This window comes from Barbatula barbatula (genome assembly GCF_947034865.1).
Source record: "Barbatula barbatula genome assembly, chromosome: 5".
In the NCBI taxonomy this organism is placed as follows: Eukaryota; Metazoa; Chordata; class Actinopteri; order Cypriniformes; family Nemacheilidae; genus Barbatula; species Barbatula barbatula.
The window spans coordinates 2,459,621-2,476,451 of record NC_136769.1 but is presented as its reverse complement, the minus strand read 5'-3'; the positions used below and the strand labels follow the sequence as shown (position 1 = coordinate 2,476,451).

The window sequence follows — 16,831 nt, the reverse complement described above, 5'->3', positions numbered from 1 at the left end:
ATGTTCCTGCCAGATCACTGCGGTCTGCAAAGGAACAACGACTAGTGGTACCATCCCAAAAAGGAAAAAAGTCACTCTCCCGTACCTTCACTGGATCTGTTCCACATTGGTGGAATGATCTTCCAGCTGCTACAAGATCAGCAGACTCGGTTGCCATCTTTAAAAAACGCCTAAAAACGCATCTCTTCCGTCAACACGTCTCTGATTGATTTATCCTAATTCTCTTCCCTTTCCTTCTTAAAAAAAAATATAAATTAAAAAACACTTACTAACCTCACTATTCTTAGCTTTGTATACTGTGCTAGGCTTTAATGGACTAGTTTGATGCACTTATGTATTTTGTTGCCTATGTTGTTATAATTGCTTCCAACGTTTCCTCATCTGTAAGTCGCTTTGAATAAAAGCATCTGCTAAATGACTAAATGTAAATGATTATGAGATACTAAGTTATTACTTACTAATTTAAAAATATCCCAACCCTGGCGGAAACGGGCTTCCATTCTGTTCTCTGCCACAATGTTTTAAAAGTAATAAGCCCTATTGAGCTGCACTACGAGAGATAAGAGATAAAGTCACTGAACCAAACCAACACAAGGAAACTCATTCAAAGGCGACATGTTGTCTCCATCTGCTGGAAGATGTTTATAAAACGGACGTTGTATAAATCGACATCACCGATCGGATCCACAAAATAACCTTTAATTAATAAACTCCATCATCAAAAATGTCATACACCGAGTCAAATAACAAATAATGACTATTCGATTTCGAGTTCCCTTTACTGAACCACAGCCTTTACACTACATTACCCACAATGCACCAGTCGCGCCGCTTCTGCGCGTCATACGCGGAACATGTACAGTTATAAAGTTCGGTGAGTTTCTGTCAGTTTTACAAACATCATTATCGTGAATAAACAAAAGTCGAAATGACGAACAAGAGCATCGTCGCCTCTCAGATCGTGTGGAGAGTTTGTCATCTATTCATGTCTCTGTTTTTCGCTTTGGCATCTTACGTGCAGGTAAACGTGTCTGCAGAAAACGTGAATCGTGATTTTTAAACTAAATAACAATCCTTCATATATATGAAATAAGTACTTGCGTGTTTGTTGAATAAGACGATGTCTGAAAGCACGCGATGTTGTTGTTTCAGATAAACGACCCGGACGCTGTTTTGTGGATGGTAACCCGTCACCTCAGTATTTCGCGCTAATATATTGTCATTATATACAGTAATTTCTCCTCATATGTTGAATGATATAGTTGTAATGTGTTTATTGATGCAGATCGCATATGCTATTCCAGCTGGATTATGCTTTTTGATTTGCTGTCAACAACGAATAACAGGTAAGTGTAGTAAATCTAAAGGAATCGCATAATGACGCCATCTAGAGGACCGAAGGGGAAACACTTGAGTGCTTTGCTGCATTCGTATATAAAGTATTTGGGTCTGTTCACACAAAACAGCCAGTTTTAATTATTATGAATTAATTTAATAATCATTTTGAAGAAAATTCTTTATTGTTACTGCAGTTTTTGATATAGTTATATAGTGTGTAACCCTATTTGTTCTTTCTTCGTGTGTGTAAGTGTTGTTTTTATTGGCTTACGACTTTAAACGACACGACTTCAGAGGAAAGACGCTGCGTCGACTGCTTTTAAAGTACTTCAGTGGATTTACGGTTCTCTCGTTTTCCAGAGACATTATGGTGGAGGAGAATCGCTGATCTTCATGTGCTTGTAGCCTCGACGTTTGTGTTTTTACTGGGCTGGAATCTTTATAAAGAGAAAATTACAAACATCTTCCAGCAAGAGGAAGGAAGGTAACGTCGATTATTAAACGTTGTTAACTGTTCTCAAAAATGAATAAAATCATTTAGTTGCGCATTGTGTTATGTGGCGTTTGTGTTAAAGGAGTAGTTCAACATATCTTCGTGTGAATGATGACAGAATTTTCCTATTGAAGGTGAACTACTCCTTTATGATGTCATTATTTAATCATCCTTGCGTCGTTTTAAATGCGTGCACTAGTTTTTAAAGTAAAAACACAAAATGTGAAATTTAGTTTGACCTCTGTGATTCCAAAGGTCATGAGATGTTTCATGTGTTCTTACACTGAATGCTTTCTGAGTAATGCACACAACGTTGTCAAGTGATGTGGTCGTATTTACTGGACCACCTCATCACACAGGTTTCGTACGACACCAGGCCGGAGAAATAATGAGAGAAGTTTTATTTTGGGTGACCTATGCCATTATGTTTCTCGTTTCAGAGAATTTGCTGGGCTTCTGCTAACAGTTTTCTGGTTGCTGATGTGTAGACACTCGGGAAGGTAAAACAACATTATGTTTAACACTCTGTACTTTAGTAAACACACTCGCTCACAATCTTTGTTAACATGATCTATGAGACAGTTTGTCTCTCAAACACATGCGGTAGTGAATCTGTGTTGATTGATGAGCATTAATACGTGTGTCCTGTAGGGGTGCTGTTGGCTCTTTCAGGCTGTGCACTGCTGTGGGAATCACTGTATTTCCATTCATCGCATGGATTTATTACTACATCAACACAGATCTGAGATCACAGTGGCCTGAACACTGTACGACTGCTATTTAATACCTGAAACCCTGATCAATCAAACGGAACCAAAAAAGCTAAATACCCGAGCACGACTGCTTTAATGTGTTATAAAAGACCTTTACAAATAAAACTCACCGGACAAACTGTAGGTCGGTGGAAGATTAAACATTAAAAACACTTTTTGTAATTCCTATTTAATGTTTTTGTCTATAACAATAATGTAAAAAAAACTAATATTTTGTATTTAAGGTTCATTTGATTAATCAATGAAAGGAATTTATGAATCTGATGTAGTTGTTCATGCACAGTTTTTTGTAAATGCTGTGCCCTATTCTCATATATCCACATTAATCAGATTCAGTCGAAGATTGTTCAATTTATATTTTATAATACTCTACTTGTCATCTAAAGACACTGTAAAGGCAACCAAAACTTGTTTTTTAGCCTCAGGTGTGTTCAGGAATTGTTCTGCACGTCATTCCTCAGCCCTCTTCAGGAAAAGCGAAATAATAAAGAAAGCATTTACTCAACGCCAACAGTCGTATAACTATTAACATATTTTTACAGTAAGCGTTCCGGCTGCTTGTTGGTCTAAAGGGAGTGGAGAATTCCTTTTAGGACATTAAGTAAGTACACTGGGTAAGACATGCGTAGGGTTTTCTGTAAAATTACAATATAACGACCAATCTTACTTTTGAAATGAGGTAGGTTGGCTTTGCTGAATAATATTTTCTTGTGTTCAATGTAAAGACATTAGACGACACAAGTGGTCATAAAGGTATAGACATAGTTAACAATACTGCTGCAAACCTGCACCGGTCAAGCTGAGACCATCCTTCAAATGAAACTCACTTGACTTACCCTAACCACACACAGAGCCGCCTGATTTATAATAAATCTGTTCAATGTTGTTGTTGTTACGGCCGACACGTGAAGCTGCATCAAAACAAAGAGGTGAACACGCGTTCAATGTTTAAAGCCCATTTCTGGGACATTTTTATTAAGAACACCCATATTACTGTAAATGAATAATGTAATGTGGTGCGTGTGGCGAGAATGGAAGTCAGTTGGAATACAAGTGTCGTATTGAAGTGGATGTGTAGCTGCACAACACGACGAGCGGCATGTCTGAGCCCAAGGACAGAGTGTAAAGAAAGAGAGAGCCGTGGTGGATCCGTCCTTATAAACCCCCGGAAAAAACTGGGCCCTAGTGGGTACCAATTCGCCTCCAGATGCTGCACCTCAGGGGGAAAAATGGGCAATGTTGGTTTTGCCATTGACCGTCACATTGTCCTACATCTTTTAAACAAAATTCCCAACAAGTTACTCATATTTTGTAGAAAGGATAATTGGCCATGTCACCTGACTAAAGGAATGCAGAATGTATTCATTTCACCCTTTAAATAGACACAACTGACACATGAAGCTGCATTTCAAAAGATGCGGGACGACATTCACACCAGGTCAGATTCTTAACTGAAACCTTGTATTGATATGTGTGTATGTTTATTGAGCATTATTATAAAAAATGTCACATTAAATGTTTTATAATGTTGCATAATCTACATTATGCTTAATTCTTAGAAGGCAGTGGATGAAAATACAGAATCTCTTCCAGCTGCACTCTGCATTGAGAAATTAGGTGCAAATTACACATTTCAAATCGATTTATTTTATGCATATGTAAAACATGTTTACTTGTTTACAGAACTGTAAAAAATGTAACAATGTTAACATGATTAAATTGCCATTTTACAGTACATAATGGAAAGCCACGAGGACAAAAACAGACATTCCGCTCAAGACAGCATGGGTAAGAAAACAACTACATCAGTTAGTTGATCTTTAAAGGATTAGCTTGTTAGGCACAAATGAATTCATTTATATAGAAAGAGTTATATGTTTTTTTCTAGATAAAGATATTCCCAATTTGACAGTTGTAGTATTTGGAAACTCTACATCAGTCCAGTTTGGTCATGATAACATTCTACTGGGAGAAGAACAGATCTGTACTAAACCCGACGGGACTCCTAAAATAGTTCCTTCACACTCAGAAATCGTGTTTCAGTTATCTTTGTTGTTCGACTGGGTCAGTTGACAGATGCTGACAAGGGTCTGGAATGACTACAGAAAGTATTTGGAGATAAAGTTCTTCAGTTTGTCATGATCGTCTTTACTTATGAGAGTGTGACACTATAATAGAATATCTGAAGAAACACTGTGAAGAAGCTGTTAAAGAAGTGTAGGAAAAGATATCACACCTGCAGCAAGACCATCAATGACCAGTCGGAGATGAGAATACTAACAAGCAAGATTGACCGTCTGTTTAATAAGGATCAAGGGCAGTGTTACACTGAAGAGATGAACAACAAACATTTAGGAAAGAGAAAAGACCAGTATTACACCGTACACATAATATAGTGGAACACACAAGCTTTCAAGTAATACTTGCACAATAAATATCCTGTTTTTGAATAAATGGGCTGGTATATGACCGAAAGATAATTCAATAAGATTAGAGAACTGTGTGTGTGTGTTTTAAATAATAAAACAGATGAATCCACAACCAATAAAGAAGGAAAGAAAGAAGAAACAACCCAAGGAAAACAGTGGGTAAGTGCTTGAACCACACACACTTTAAGTATTGGCTGATCTCTTAATTTAGCCAGTATCTCTTATCTAATTACTATAATCCTATTTTTAACATTCAACTTTCTGTAGTCGTTACGGTTAAAGTGCTTCACACAGGTACTGAGACTGAGTCAAGTCGATTCAAGTCAAGTCAGCTTTATTTATATACCGCTTTTTTTATTTCTTTGTTACAAAGCAGCTGTACAAGAAAACATATTGACTATAAGCAAAACATATAAGGTTATGCAAATCAAAACACAGGTGAAATATCAGACACGATATAAATTCCACCCAAAATGGGGTGACGAGGAACCCAAAACTCCATTGGAGGAGAAGAACCAGGCCTAACCAGGGGAGTCCTGTTCCTCTCTGGCAAAAGCTGCAGCCTCTGCACAAGCTCGAGAGTGCTTGCATAACAAAGCAAAATAAAATTGAAATGAGATTTAAGATTATCATTAATAATCTAATAGCGGCTGAAAACTGATATAAAAGAAGCAAGATTATAATGATAAACTATGCAGTGTGTGTGAATCTCACCTGATCCATTATGCCTTTCGTATGCGCGTAGGGCTGATGCTTAATACTTCCGGTTCGCCGCTTGATCCCATTAACTACTAATTAGCTTGAACGATTTTAAACAGACATTATAATACTTTAATCACTTTTAAAACAGCATAATGTCAAAGAGCAGTTTCTAAATTATTTCACAGGGGCCGCATGGGCATTTGTTTTAAACCTAGACCTAGAAGTTGGACAGCGACATCTACTGAGATGGTACATTAAACTCAGACAGCAGGCACATTTGATATATCGTCTTATGTATGTAGACGGTCAAGAGCTTTAAATATATGCGTGTGTTAACATTGGATGAATTCTTTGCCATCAACAGTTCAAATTTCCAAAGCGGAGCTGCTGAGTCCAGTGTTCTTAACAGGAGAGTCATAATCTAATGGGAAGATTTTGATACCCACACCAGATACAAATAAACCTGATCACATCGCGTTGGATCTTTTATAAAATAACGCAGTATTGGAGACATCTGGATGGTTCAGTGTTAGTCATTTAATGTATAAAATAATTTCAGAATTAAAGAATAAAAAAACTATTAAAACTTCCTGGAATTATCGGAAGACTCCATGAATCACGTGACACCAGAAAATGTTGAACATCCAGTGTCACTACTCTGTCAACAGCTCTGGCTGGGTCCTCCCCAAGAAAAAAATGTAAAGGGTAAAAACGATACTGCTTAACCAACAGTTTCAGTGGTGTAGTGAGAAAGTAGTTTTGACACTTACGCAAATTTGTATCCACCATTTCCCAAACTCGCTCTTCTACATTTTCAAGAAAATATTAGAAAAATGTCGGACAGGTGTTGAATAATAAAGTGTGTGGTAAGGTTAGGTGTAGTCGGGAGGTGTTCTATTTTACTGTGTAAATACAAAAGAAATCCATAAACATTTCCAGCTTTGCAAAAGCCTTTTATGATCATCAGTGTTTAGTGCATGGTGACAATAAACTTCCTCATTCTAACTCAGTACTGTATACAGTATGTCTGTCTATCTACAATGAAAACTACTGCTTCATTCTTTAAAACCACAAGTAATGTAATGTTTTGTTTAGCAGAGAGATGAAGACAATGAAACAGCAGGAGTCAGACCAGATCAACACTTACAGCAGGAAGTGATTGGAGAAACAGAGCGGCTATTTCGCAAACTTCGTCTTGAAAGCAAGAAGAGAGCTGCAGATGTTCTTCAGATATCATCACATTCATTAAAGTCTCATGAGTCTTGTGCTGAAGAAGAGCTGGTCAAGAATTATCTTCAGAAACTACTGATGATGAACTACAGAGCAAGAAACATTAAAACTAAAGAAACCAAAACACAGCATCACACACAAACAGAGGTCAGCGACATGAAAAAACCCAAGGGTGGTATTTTCAAAGAAATGTCTTCGTCTAATGCAGCAACAAGTAAATCCGACACTATTCACCCGATGGATGTTCAGATGGCCGTGTTTCACTGTGCTGACAGTTTCCTAAAGCAGGTGATGGTCACTAAACTCTCTCAGTGTCAGTTTGCTCTTCCTCTGCTTGTTCCGGATCCATTCACACAACACATTGAGTTTCCTCTCTGGACATTCAGACAAATCATCAAGAGCTGGAAGATCACAACTACTGACAATAAAATCATCAGTAAAGTCCAGTCAGTGTGCAAAGCAGAAACTCCAATGGTGTCGTTCTTCAGGTTTGGTTCTGTGTCTTCATCTAAATCTCAGCTGATGAACAGTCTGATCAATGAGAGACACAACACGTTCTTCCACAGAAACTGTCCAGGGAGCAGTAGAACCAGACTACTGATGGATGGAGTGGTGGAGATCGCCTGGTACTGTCCATCTGGAAAACACACAGATACATTTACTGACTGTGTTGCCTTCTGTAATCTTCATGGTGATGCAGGAGACAATGAGAAACAGCTGAAGATTCTCACTGAAATGTCTTCAGTCAATGTTGTTCTTCTACAACATCTTGACAGTGAGGACAGAAACGCAACAAAGATAGAAGAGCTGTACAATGACAAAAAACCTCTTATTTGTATTCTTACTGATGACGAATCTGCTGCAAGTGAGACGAGGAAAGGAAAATACAAAATTGGTCTGAAAGACAGAAATCAATCAGATGTCTCTGAAGAAATCATAAGAGCTGTAAATGATTGTCTCTCATCTTCAGCATCAGCTTCAGTGTTCAGACTTGAAGACGTTTCCAAACGATATCACTCAGATATCAGAGTAGATGAGGAAGATGATGAAGACTGCAGGAGAGGAAGAGAAGCAGCACAAGAGATGATGACTTTACTGAAGAAAAAACTTTTGACAGAAATCAAAGAATCATTTCTGCCCTGTCAGGGGAAACTGTGGCATCAGTGGTGTCAGAAGAACAAAGAACTTCATCGACCTCAAGGGGAAGACATAGAACAAGAAATAAGCAGAAAACAAACAGAAATGAAGAAAATTCGTGAAAAGCAACATCATAATACCTTAAGTAAATTTATAAAGATTTTTTTTAAGAACACGCTTTCAAATGATGCTAATTTGATTTATATCCTGAAATGGCTCAGAATTCTTCTGGATGAATATACCTCAACTGATCTTTCTGTCCTACAACAAAAGTATAATGAAAAGTGGTCATCAGTCTTACAGCTGAAAGAAAAAGATAAATCTAAGAAACTCAAAGCTGAACAAACAGAACTTGAGAGAATATCTGAAAAACTTCAAGCAGCAACCTTTGGCCTGGAGCACATCATGAGAGAGATCAGTCAGATCTATGAATCGTGTTCAACTGTAAAGAAGAACAAGACAGGTCTTCAGTGTAACTTCTCTTCTCTTCCGAGTCTTGCAGCAGAGATGATGATGTCTGGATTTCCACTGGAGCTGATGGATGGAGATGCTGCTCATGTTCCTGTCATGTGGGTTTCTGCTGTTCTAGATAAACTCATCCAGAAACTGGGAGATCAGAGAGTGTTTGTGCTGTCAATCTTAGGGATTCAGAGCTCTGGGAAATCCACCATGTTGAATGCCATGTTTGGACTTGAGTTTGCAGTCAGTGCCGGCCGCTGCACCAGAGGAGCTTTCATGCAGCTGATCAGAGTCTCAGAGGAGATGAAACATCAGATGAAGTTTGATTATGTTCTGGTTGTTGATACTGAGGGGCTTCGAGCTTCAGAACTGGCTGGAAGATCCACAAGACATCATGATAATGAACTGGCCACGTTTGTTGTCGGTATTGGAAATCTGACATTAATCAACATCTTTGGAGAAAACCCGTCTGAGATGCAGGATATTCTTCAGATTGTTGTTCAGGCCTTTCTGAGGATGAAGAAGGTCAAACTGAACCCCAGCTGTGTGTTTGTTCATCAGAATGTTTCAGACATCACAGCCGGAGAGAAAAACATGGAGGGAAAGAGACGACTGCAGAAGACACTGGATGAGATGACAAAACTCGCTGCTAAAGATGAAGGCTCTGATGCTGAATGTTTCAGTGATGTCATTGCATTTGATGTACGTCACGATGTGAAGTATTTTGCTCAGCTGTGGGAGGGAAGCCCACCAATGGCACCACCAAACCCAAACTACTGTGAGAATATTCAAGAACTAAAAGAGACTATTATTACAAGGGCATCAAAATCAACAGGTATAAGGCTGAAAGACGTCTGTAAGCGAATTGAAGATCTCTGGGAAGCTTTACTGAATGAACGATTTGTGTTCAGCTTCAGAAATTCTCTGGAGATTTCAGCATACAGGAGACTGGAGACAGAATACAGCAAGTGGACGTGGACTCTTCGCAGTGCAATGCTGGAAATTGAGAACAAACTGCACATCCAAATAGAAAATGATACAATTCATGAGATTGATGAAAGTGATATTAAAAGAAAACTGAAGCAGAAAAGTGAAGAAGTTAATAAATCCGTATCAGAGTTCTTTGAGAAAGACACAGACAAAGATATCCTGATTCAGTGGAAAGCTTCATTTGAAATAAAAATCAAAGAGCTTCAGGAAAACATTGTGAGAGAAACAAAAAGAAAGTTAAATGAGATTCTTCAGCAGCGAGACCTGAAGAAAAAGATTGATGCTCAGAGGACACAACATGAAAACACTCTCTTAGAAAAGAGCAAAGAACTTGCCTTAAAACACAAAGACAAAACAAATGATGAAGAAACTCTGAAGAAAGAGTTTGATGTGTTCTGGGGAGAGTGTATGAAGAAGATCACCACAGATTCTCCTTCAGTGAAAGACATCGACATACTGAAAGATGTGAAAATACTCCTCAATGACATCCATGAAAGTGTCCATCATGACACCTGGAAGAACATCAGGGATATTTTTACTGTGCCGAGTTATGAAGATTATGTTCAGTTCAAGAAATCCTGTGGAATTATTATAAATGGCTGGAAAGCAGTTAAAGACAAGTTCGTGCCTCTCCTATCAACTGAGGATGAAACACAAATAAGAAGACTGATCTCAGATGTTACTCATCAAACAGATAAAACAATCAATTCATTTAATATTTCCAAGATGGGCTACAACAAAAGCTGCATTCGACAACTCACATATTTCATCAAAGCAAAAATAACAGAATATGAGGAAGCACCAGTGAAATATGTGTTCAAGAATGAATTCTTCATAGATTTGGTATTTTCTATATTTAAGAAAGTAAACAAGACATTCACTGACCAACACAGAATGTTCAGGGAAGCCAATGATCCTGATCTCTATCTGGAGAAGAAGAAGAAAGAATACTACAGTATTTTCCAGAAATACGGTCAAGGAGCAACATCAGCTGCTATTTTTGGTGAGATCATCAGTCAGAAACTGAACAAACCCATTGAACAGAGTGTCTACAAACAGACCGCCAGACATTTAGCAGATGAGATGAGATCAAACTGTCCATCACTGAAGGGAAACAGATCAAATCTGGAGAAACTCATCCTGACGAGACTGGCAGTAGAGGAGAACTTTAACAAATACATCAACTACATTCATTGTCCCAAAGATCACTTCAAGAGTTTCATCAGAGAAGAAGTGAGTCAGTACATCAGATATCAGTTCAGTGTCAGAGTTCAACTCAAGATGAGTAAGAACATTGATCTCCTGCAGCAGAAGATCATGACAGCAGCACATGAATCGACTCAACATGTTCAAGAGAACAGAGGAAATATTGATGTGTGGTTGAAGTTTTTCACACAGAAGCTCTCAAAAGTTCTGATATTCTCTGTGAAGGACTTCAGTGGAGTCAAACATGATGATGTTGATGATTTCAAACTTCTAGAAGACGTGATTAGTAAAAAACTTGCTCCGCTATTGTCTGACATCAGAAAAGAGTTCAGCACGGGTTCATTTGATGAAAAACTGGATCTCAGCAACAGACCCGATGAGATTCTGATCAATCACTTCTGTCAGTGCTGTTGGGTTCAGTGTCCGTTCTGTTATGCCATCTGCACCAACACAATACCAAAACATAATGGAGATCACAGTGTTCCTTTCCATCGAGTTAGGGCAGTTAATGGGGCACGTTACAGGGGCACGAAACAATTTTCTCTTCATATATGCACAACAGTTGTTGCAAGCAGTGATCAATCTTTTTATCCAAATGAATCTGATCTGTTAGTTCTCTACAGAGAATACAGAAAAGCAGGAGGAGTTTTCACTAAGTGGAGCATCACACCTGATCTCTCTGAACTGCCCTACTGGAAGTGGTTTGTGTGCAGATTCCAGGTAGATCTGCAAAGACATTATAATCAAACATTCCAGGATTATGGTAAGATTCCAGATGAATGGAAGAAAATCACAAAACAGGAAGCTATCGAGAGTTTAGATAAAAACATATAAAGTAATTCTCTGTATAATACTTATGCACATTTCATTCTTGCAATATTACGTTTTTCCTCTTAAAAGCAAATCTGCATGTGTGTTTTATCTGCGAGATTACTTTCTAACGTGAGTTTATACATCTGTGTGGAGCTTTATTCATATTCTTTTATCTATTTACAAATTTTGAAACAGTATTTTTTTCATTTTTTAGCATTCATTTATATTACTTGTTAAATCAGAGGTAAGAGCATTGCGTTGAAAACGCAAGGTTGTGTGTTGGATCCCAGGGGATTGCAGACACCTATGTATAAATGTATAGGATAATGCAATGTAAGTCGCTTTGGATAAAAGCATCTGCCAAATGTAAAATGTAAGTAGGTACAGTTTGAGTCTTCAATGGTTTGTATCTAAAGTCTTAACGTCATGAGACGATGTTGTGAAGAGGTAATCTGTCTTTGTTTGGTGTAATAACACTTTATCAAGCAGATCAAGTCAGTTTATTCAATTAATTTATTTTATTCTGTCATTTTTCATCTCCTGCTTGCTATTATTTCCCTCAATCTCTGAATCCGACTATAAAGAAAACAGTGATTATAAAAAACATACAATAACTTTTAACAATAATAATTGAATAAAATGTTCACATAATTATCTCCTATTGTTTAATTGAATTCAGTTTGATCTTTAAAGCCCTTTTCACAGTTTTTATTGTTTCAATAGCTGTTTTATATACATTGTAATAAAATCAATTATAGATGAATAAATAAAATAAAGATGCATGTTATTAAAATACGTGGTGTTATTGTTATTCTTTCTATATGCGATGTACATTGATGAAATCTTTAATATTAAGAAGAAACATTGAATGACTTTTGTAACATTCTACAAGCATCATTTTCATCAGGAGCCCTTCAGTCCTGCTACTGAGGTTTAACCCGGTTTAGCTTCAGTGGTCAACACACAAATACGATTAACACAGATGGAAAAATGACACTTCTGAGAGCCTGAAGAAAGCTCATGAACACGACCTGAACTGATGTGTGTGAGGTAGAAATACAGAAGTAATGTTGTAAAACTCATAACCTGTAGTGAAAATGTAAACTCACAGCACCAATCTGATAACATTTGACCATTAGCAAGTCAACCCATCTCAAATCCGCCATTGCAATTTTATATTCACAATGTGATGGTGTGAGATGATTTCAAAAGTCTATTATCTCATCGTTCATCGCGCTTTGTGATTCAAGTCGTGTTATTTTGTGTCTGCAGCAGAGATCTCATTTCCAATGATTCATTGTTTGTGTTCTGCTCCGGTCCGTTGGGTAACATTTGATGACAAACTTCTTCATTCTGTGTTGCAAACATGCATTTGAAACTATAACCACAATGTCTGCTTTAAATATCTTAAAGGAAATTTCTTTATCTTGTTATTTTTGAGATTGATAACAAATCATAATACGGCACAACATTATATTACAGGATAGTTACCGGCACATGCTGGTTCGATTCATTGGCTGGATCAGAACCGGTCTCAGTCTTTCAATGGGATTATTAACAAAGATTCATGTTAATACTTTAACAAATTGTCCTTAGAAATATAAACTGTTTATTACTAACCTGATGACACTGATGCTGAAATTTAAAGTCTGCGTGTGGAGAGAAAATATATTTAGTTTATATATTTAGTAATTTAATCTCAGTTAAAACAGATCTGAATGTGACAGACTGAGTCTGATGAAGTTCTTGATAATACATCAGCGAATACAACCGATCTTATACTCACAGGGTTCAAAGATGACCAACATGAGCACAGAACATGCGAAGACGCATTCACAGGGGAAGACAACCGTTCTCAGATCCCCCACAGCTCGATCTCCAGTGACTGAGGATTCAAAGAAATGGGTTTTCATGTTGGGATTATTTTCACTTGCCGCTTTTACTCAGGCACATAACTGATCAAACATGTAATAATGATCTATAGTGTTTCATCTGGAGATACTTTACATTTAAATGATAGTTTCAACGCTATGAGTATTTCTAGCTCCTCACTGATATAGTTTGAGTACAGAAGAATAAGTGAATGATGAACGCTGTGTGTCAAACGCTTTTCATAACTCACTTTTTTTCTGTATCAGTTCTGCCATCAGTGCAATAGAGTCCACAGACACAACACCAACAGATCCAATAAGACACACATTACGTCTAAAAGGAAGATCTGAATGCAAGATGAAACCGTTACATACATTTATTTCTTCTAATGTATAATACTAGTTTTAAAAATAGTTTTATCACCGTAATCCCCTATTTTTTATTATTAAAACTGTACCCAGATCTCCAAATGAGTGTTTCAGAACGACGATTCCCCAGAGTATTTGTAGAAATGCAGCTACACAAGTCCAGCCAAAACAATCTACAAATGAAAAAAACAGAACACGCATAAGCTTTACAATAAACTGGCTATTTTATTATTTTATTTGCTAAATTAATTCAAATTAAACCTTTATATTTTGTGTATAGATTGTTTTGTATTGAGCACCACTGTACCTTTTTCTTTTCCCAGTGCAATGAGGTAAGAATATACCATGATAAAAGTCACAACTATCATGAAAATTAACCACGCAACCCTCCTGGCTGAGCGTAAACCTAAACACGGGAGAACGTTTTCATTTCTAAGTGTTCATAACAGAGTTTATAGCTTTGATAAAGAGTTTAGAAAACACTTACACTTCATATTGTTTAGACACGCGTCCTTCCAATTGTATCTCGCCAATGTTAGGAACAGTGGAAAAACTCCGATATAAAAAAGTGCTGAACGTGAAACACAAAATTACAGTTCTTTTGCATTAGACAGACAGATAAAGGGCTCTGTATACATATACATACATTTTCTAAAAAGTGTCTTTATCAATATCTTTATCAATTACCACACACACGTTACCACACACATTTATATAAAATTGTTATTTCCCTTATCTTTCTAAGAACTTGAGGTGGCCATTGTAGTATTTTGGTCTTAAAAGACTGAATCCCAATGGTTTATAAAGTTGACTTACCTTGACTAGCAGCGCCAAAAGCATAATAGAGGAAGATGAGCTGCAGTGGAGGCAGAGCATCATGTCCAATATCAGACACAAAGTCTAATATAGCACGCACATGGCCATCCTGATTTATAATCATTTCAGCCAATACTATAGCAAACACATGCAGAATAAAAGGTTTTATTAAATTGAATGGTTTCATGACATTTCATAACAGAAGAGAAGAAGATACAAAAGATGAATAATTATTTTCTGTAAGAGCAATAACTAATCATTTAGCTCTAAAATCATAAATGACACGAGATGTGTCAAAGACGTCCAAACAAATCCTGCCAATGATGAAGTGAACGCTGCATCATGAAAACAATCATACTTACAGAAAATGATATTGATGATGCAAATGAGAATCATTATTCCAAAGAGCATTGTTATCAGGACTCTGTCAGACTCGGAATAATTGAGACTTTTTTCCCGAAAAGACTGAAAAAGAACTGAAGAAAAAAACCAAAACATAAATCAGCATCTGCACTGGAGGGATAAGAGCTGTGAGCCGGTGTGAGTGAGTGGCAACTGAAGGGATAAGAGCTGTGAGCCGGTGTGAGTGAGTGGCGACTGGAGGGATAAGAGCTGTGAGCCGGTGTGAGTGAGTGGCGACTGGAGGGATAAGAGCTGTGAGCCGGTGTGAGTGAGTGGCGACTGGAGGGATAAGAGCTGTGAGCCGGTGTGAGTGAGTGGCAACTGAAGGGATAAGAGCTGTGAGCCGGTGTGAGTGAGTGGCGACTGGAGGGATAAGAGCTGTGAGCCGGTGTGAGTGAGTGGCGACTGGAGGGATAAGAGCTGTGAGCCGGTGTGAGTGAGTGGCGACTGGAGGGATAAGAGCTGTGAGCCGGTGTGAGTGAGTGGCAACTGAAGGGATAAGAGCTGTGAGCCGGTGTGAGTGAGTGGCGACTGGAGGGATAAGAGCTGTGAGCCGGTGTGAGTGAGTGGCAACTGAAGGGATAAGAGCTGTGAGCCGGTGTGAGTGAGTGGCGACTGGAGGGATAAGAGCTGTGAGCCGGTGTGAGTGAGTGGCGACTGGAGGGATAAGAGCTGTGAGCCGGTGTGAGTGAGCGGCGGCAGCATCCACGTCTACTAAAATGCAAGAGACTTACATTCAAGCTACTTTAGATCACAAAGAAATTATTTTCACAGGAAATTCATTTAGTTTTAAGTGGTAAGATTATTGACTACAGGGGGACTTTAATAAAGAAGCTAAAATTCTCCTTTAGTTCTCCTTAGACCTTAAAGGCAACGCAGGTGTGAAATGACACGAGGGTGACGAAATGATCAAGCAAAGCAGAAATACATGTGAACATTGCACAACATTAAAAAGTGTTTTAGTGTCACAATGCTGCAGTGGTTTTGCATTCATAAACATCTGTGGCACAATACCCACCTGAATAAATAATATTGGTAAAGAGGGAATATTCCAGATGAATACTGCAGTGCAACGCCGTTTTGCGATTGCCTGTAAAATGAATCAGAACATAAACATTTATTGAATATTTACAATGTTGTTTTCAGGTAAGACAGAGGTTCCCAAAATAAATGTAAGACAACGTTAACATGCATCTGTGATGCCTTAATGTCCTTAAAACAACAACAACTTTTAAAGGGATATGCAGAAGATGTTTGTTTTGCTTTCCATTTTTCCGTGAACAAACATTTAACGTTTACATTTATTAAAGATTATTTTCCAAATACTGTCTTGAAATAAACAAACCTGGAAAACGCTCTGAATGTGGAGATGCCCACAACAGCAGAAGAATCCTCAGGGCACAGTGAGCACAGCACACAACCGTCTCACTCAGAAAGCCTCAAGAAAACATAAAAGACTATTACAACCATGATCATATCAAAGCGATGTGAACAAATAAGAAGTCCCATGAAGATGAACGTGTTTACTTGATCCCAAACTATGACTTGGGTTCATTTACAGCTTAGAACTGAACTGAATGAACTGCTTTCATAAACTGCTCAGATGATAAACCACTGAAGTACTCACCCTCAGTAACTCCCCAGAACAAAAAGGCAAAGAACATAATAAGGTTTGGTGCAGAGACAACACACATTTGATAAAACAGGGCTGTTCCTTTAGAGAGAAACAAAGACATAATAAAAACCCCATTCATTGTTTATGTTAATATGCTCGATGAAGATGTGAACAGTTTCTTTAAAAAT

The 16,831-nt window shown here is 37.8% G+C and overlaps 3 protein-coding genes across 5 annotated transcripts; 2 read left to right on the top strand and 1 right to left on the bottom strand.

Annotated features, from left to right (window-relative positions):
- Positions 1 to 825: 825 nt before the first annotated feature.
- tmem220 (transmembrane protein 220) lies at positions 826 to 2,868 on the top strand. Its single transcript, XM_079455946.1, has 6 exons — positions 826 to 1,021; positions 1,153 to 1,182; positions 1,286 to 1,346; positions 1,699 to 1,822; positions 2,272 to 2,331; positions 2,483 to 2,868. The coding sequence occupies exons 1-6, from the start codon at positions 929 to 931 to the stop codon at positions 2,613 to 2,615; spliced, it is 501 nt and encodes a 166-aa protein (XP_079312072.1). The 5' UTR covers positions 826 to 928; the 3' UTR covers positions 2,616 to 2,868.
- Positions 2,869 to 3,944: 1,076 nt separating this feature from the next.
- LOC306893856 (interferon-induced very large GTPase 1-like) lies at positions 3,945 to 12,359 on the top strand. 3 transcript variants are annotated; one of them, XM_079455942.1, is made up of 5 exons: positions 3,945 to 4,042; positions 4,164 to 4,221; positions 4,338 to 4,392; positions 5,134 to 5,192; positions 6,834 to 12,359. In XM_079455942.1, the coding sequence occupies exons 3-5, from the start codon at positions 4,344 to 4,346 to the stop codon at positions 11,589 to 11,591; spliced, it is 4,866 nt and encodes a 1,621-aa protein (XP_079312068.1). In that variant the 5' UTR covers positions 3,945 to 4,042; positions 4,164 to 4,221; positions 4,338 to 4,343; the 3' UTR covers positions 11,592 to 12,359. The 3 variants fall into 3 exon arrangements, with proteins under 3 accessions (XP_079312068.1, XP_079312066.1, XP_079312067.1); XM_079455940.1 differs by having other exon boundaries at positions 6,831 to 12,087; XM_079455941.1 differs by having other exon boundaries at positions 3,953 to 4,042; positions 4,167 to 4,221; positions 6,831 to 12,087.
- Positions 12,264 to 16,570, bottom strand: LOC306893858 (uncharacterized protein). The gene is made up of 11 exons (XM_079455945.1): positions 16,374 to 16,570; positions 16,047 to 16,118; positions 14,989 to 15,102; positions 14,627 to 14,761; positions 14,298 to 14,381; positions 14,118 to 14,216; positions 13,900 to 13,983; positions 13,693 to 13,788; positions 13,357 to 13,455; positions 13,062 to 13,146; positions 12,264 to 12,923 (listed from the first exon to the last, which is right to left on the bottom strand). Exons 3-10 carry the CDS (start codon positions 15,035 to 15,037, stop codon positions 13,136 to 13,138), a joined length of 657 nt encoding a protein of 218 aa, XP_079312071.1. The 5' UTR covers positions 15,038 to 15,102; positions 16,047 to 16,118; positions 16,374 to 16,570; the 3' UTR covers positions 12,264 to 12,923; positions 13,062 to 13,135.
- Between the last annotated feature and the right edge of the window lie 261 nt (positions 16,571 to 16,831).

What these genes read in the sequence shown, in the direction of transcription:
- tmem220 (XM_079455946.1), top strand. Translation starts at nt 929, where the DNA reads ATGACGAACAAGAGCATCGTCGCCTCTCAGATCGTGTGGAGAGTTTGT. An exon ending in CGGACGCTGTTTTGTGGATG is followed by an intron (nt 1,183 to 1,285) that starts GTAACCCGTCAC and finishes TTATTGATGCAG; the next exon opens with ATCGCATATGCTATTCCAGC. An exon ending in ATGTGTAGACACTCGGGAAG is followed by an intron (nt 2,332 to 2,482) that starts GTAAAACAACAT and finishes TGTGTCCTGTAG; the next exon opens with GGGTGCTGTTGGCTCTTTCA.
- LOC306893856 (XM_079455940.1), top strand. Translation starts at nt 4,344, where the DNA reads ATGGAAAGCCACGAGGACAAAAACAGACATTCCGCTCAAGACAGCATG. An exon ending in TTCCGCTCAAGACAGCATGG is followed by an intron (nt 4,393 to 5,133) that starts GTAAGAAAACAA and finishes ATAATAAAACAG; the next exon opens with ATGAATCCACAACCAATAAA. An exon ending in CAACCCAAGGAAAACAGTGG is followed by an intron (nt 5,193 to 6,830) that starts GTAAGTGCTTGA and finishes TGTTTTGTTTAG; the next exon opens with CAGAGAGATGAAGACAATGA.
- LOC306893858 (XM_079455945.1), bottom strand. Translation starts at nt 15,037, where the DNA reads ATGCTCTTTGGAATAATGATTCTCATTTGCATCATCAATATCATTTTC. An exon ending in TTTTGGCGCTGCTAGTCAAG is followed by an intron (nt 14,382 to 14,626) that starts GTAAGTCAACTT and finishes TTTCACGTTCAG; the next exon opens with CACTTTTTTATATCGGAGTT. An exon ending in TGCACTGGGAAAAGAAAAAG is followed by an intron (nt 13,984 to 14,117) that starts GTACAGTGGTGC and finishes TTTCATTTGTAG; the next exon opens with ATTGTTTTGGCTGGACTTGT.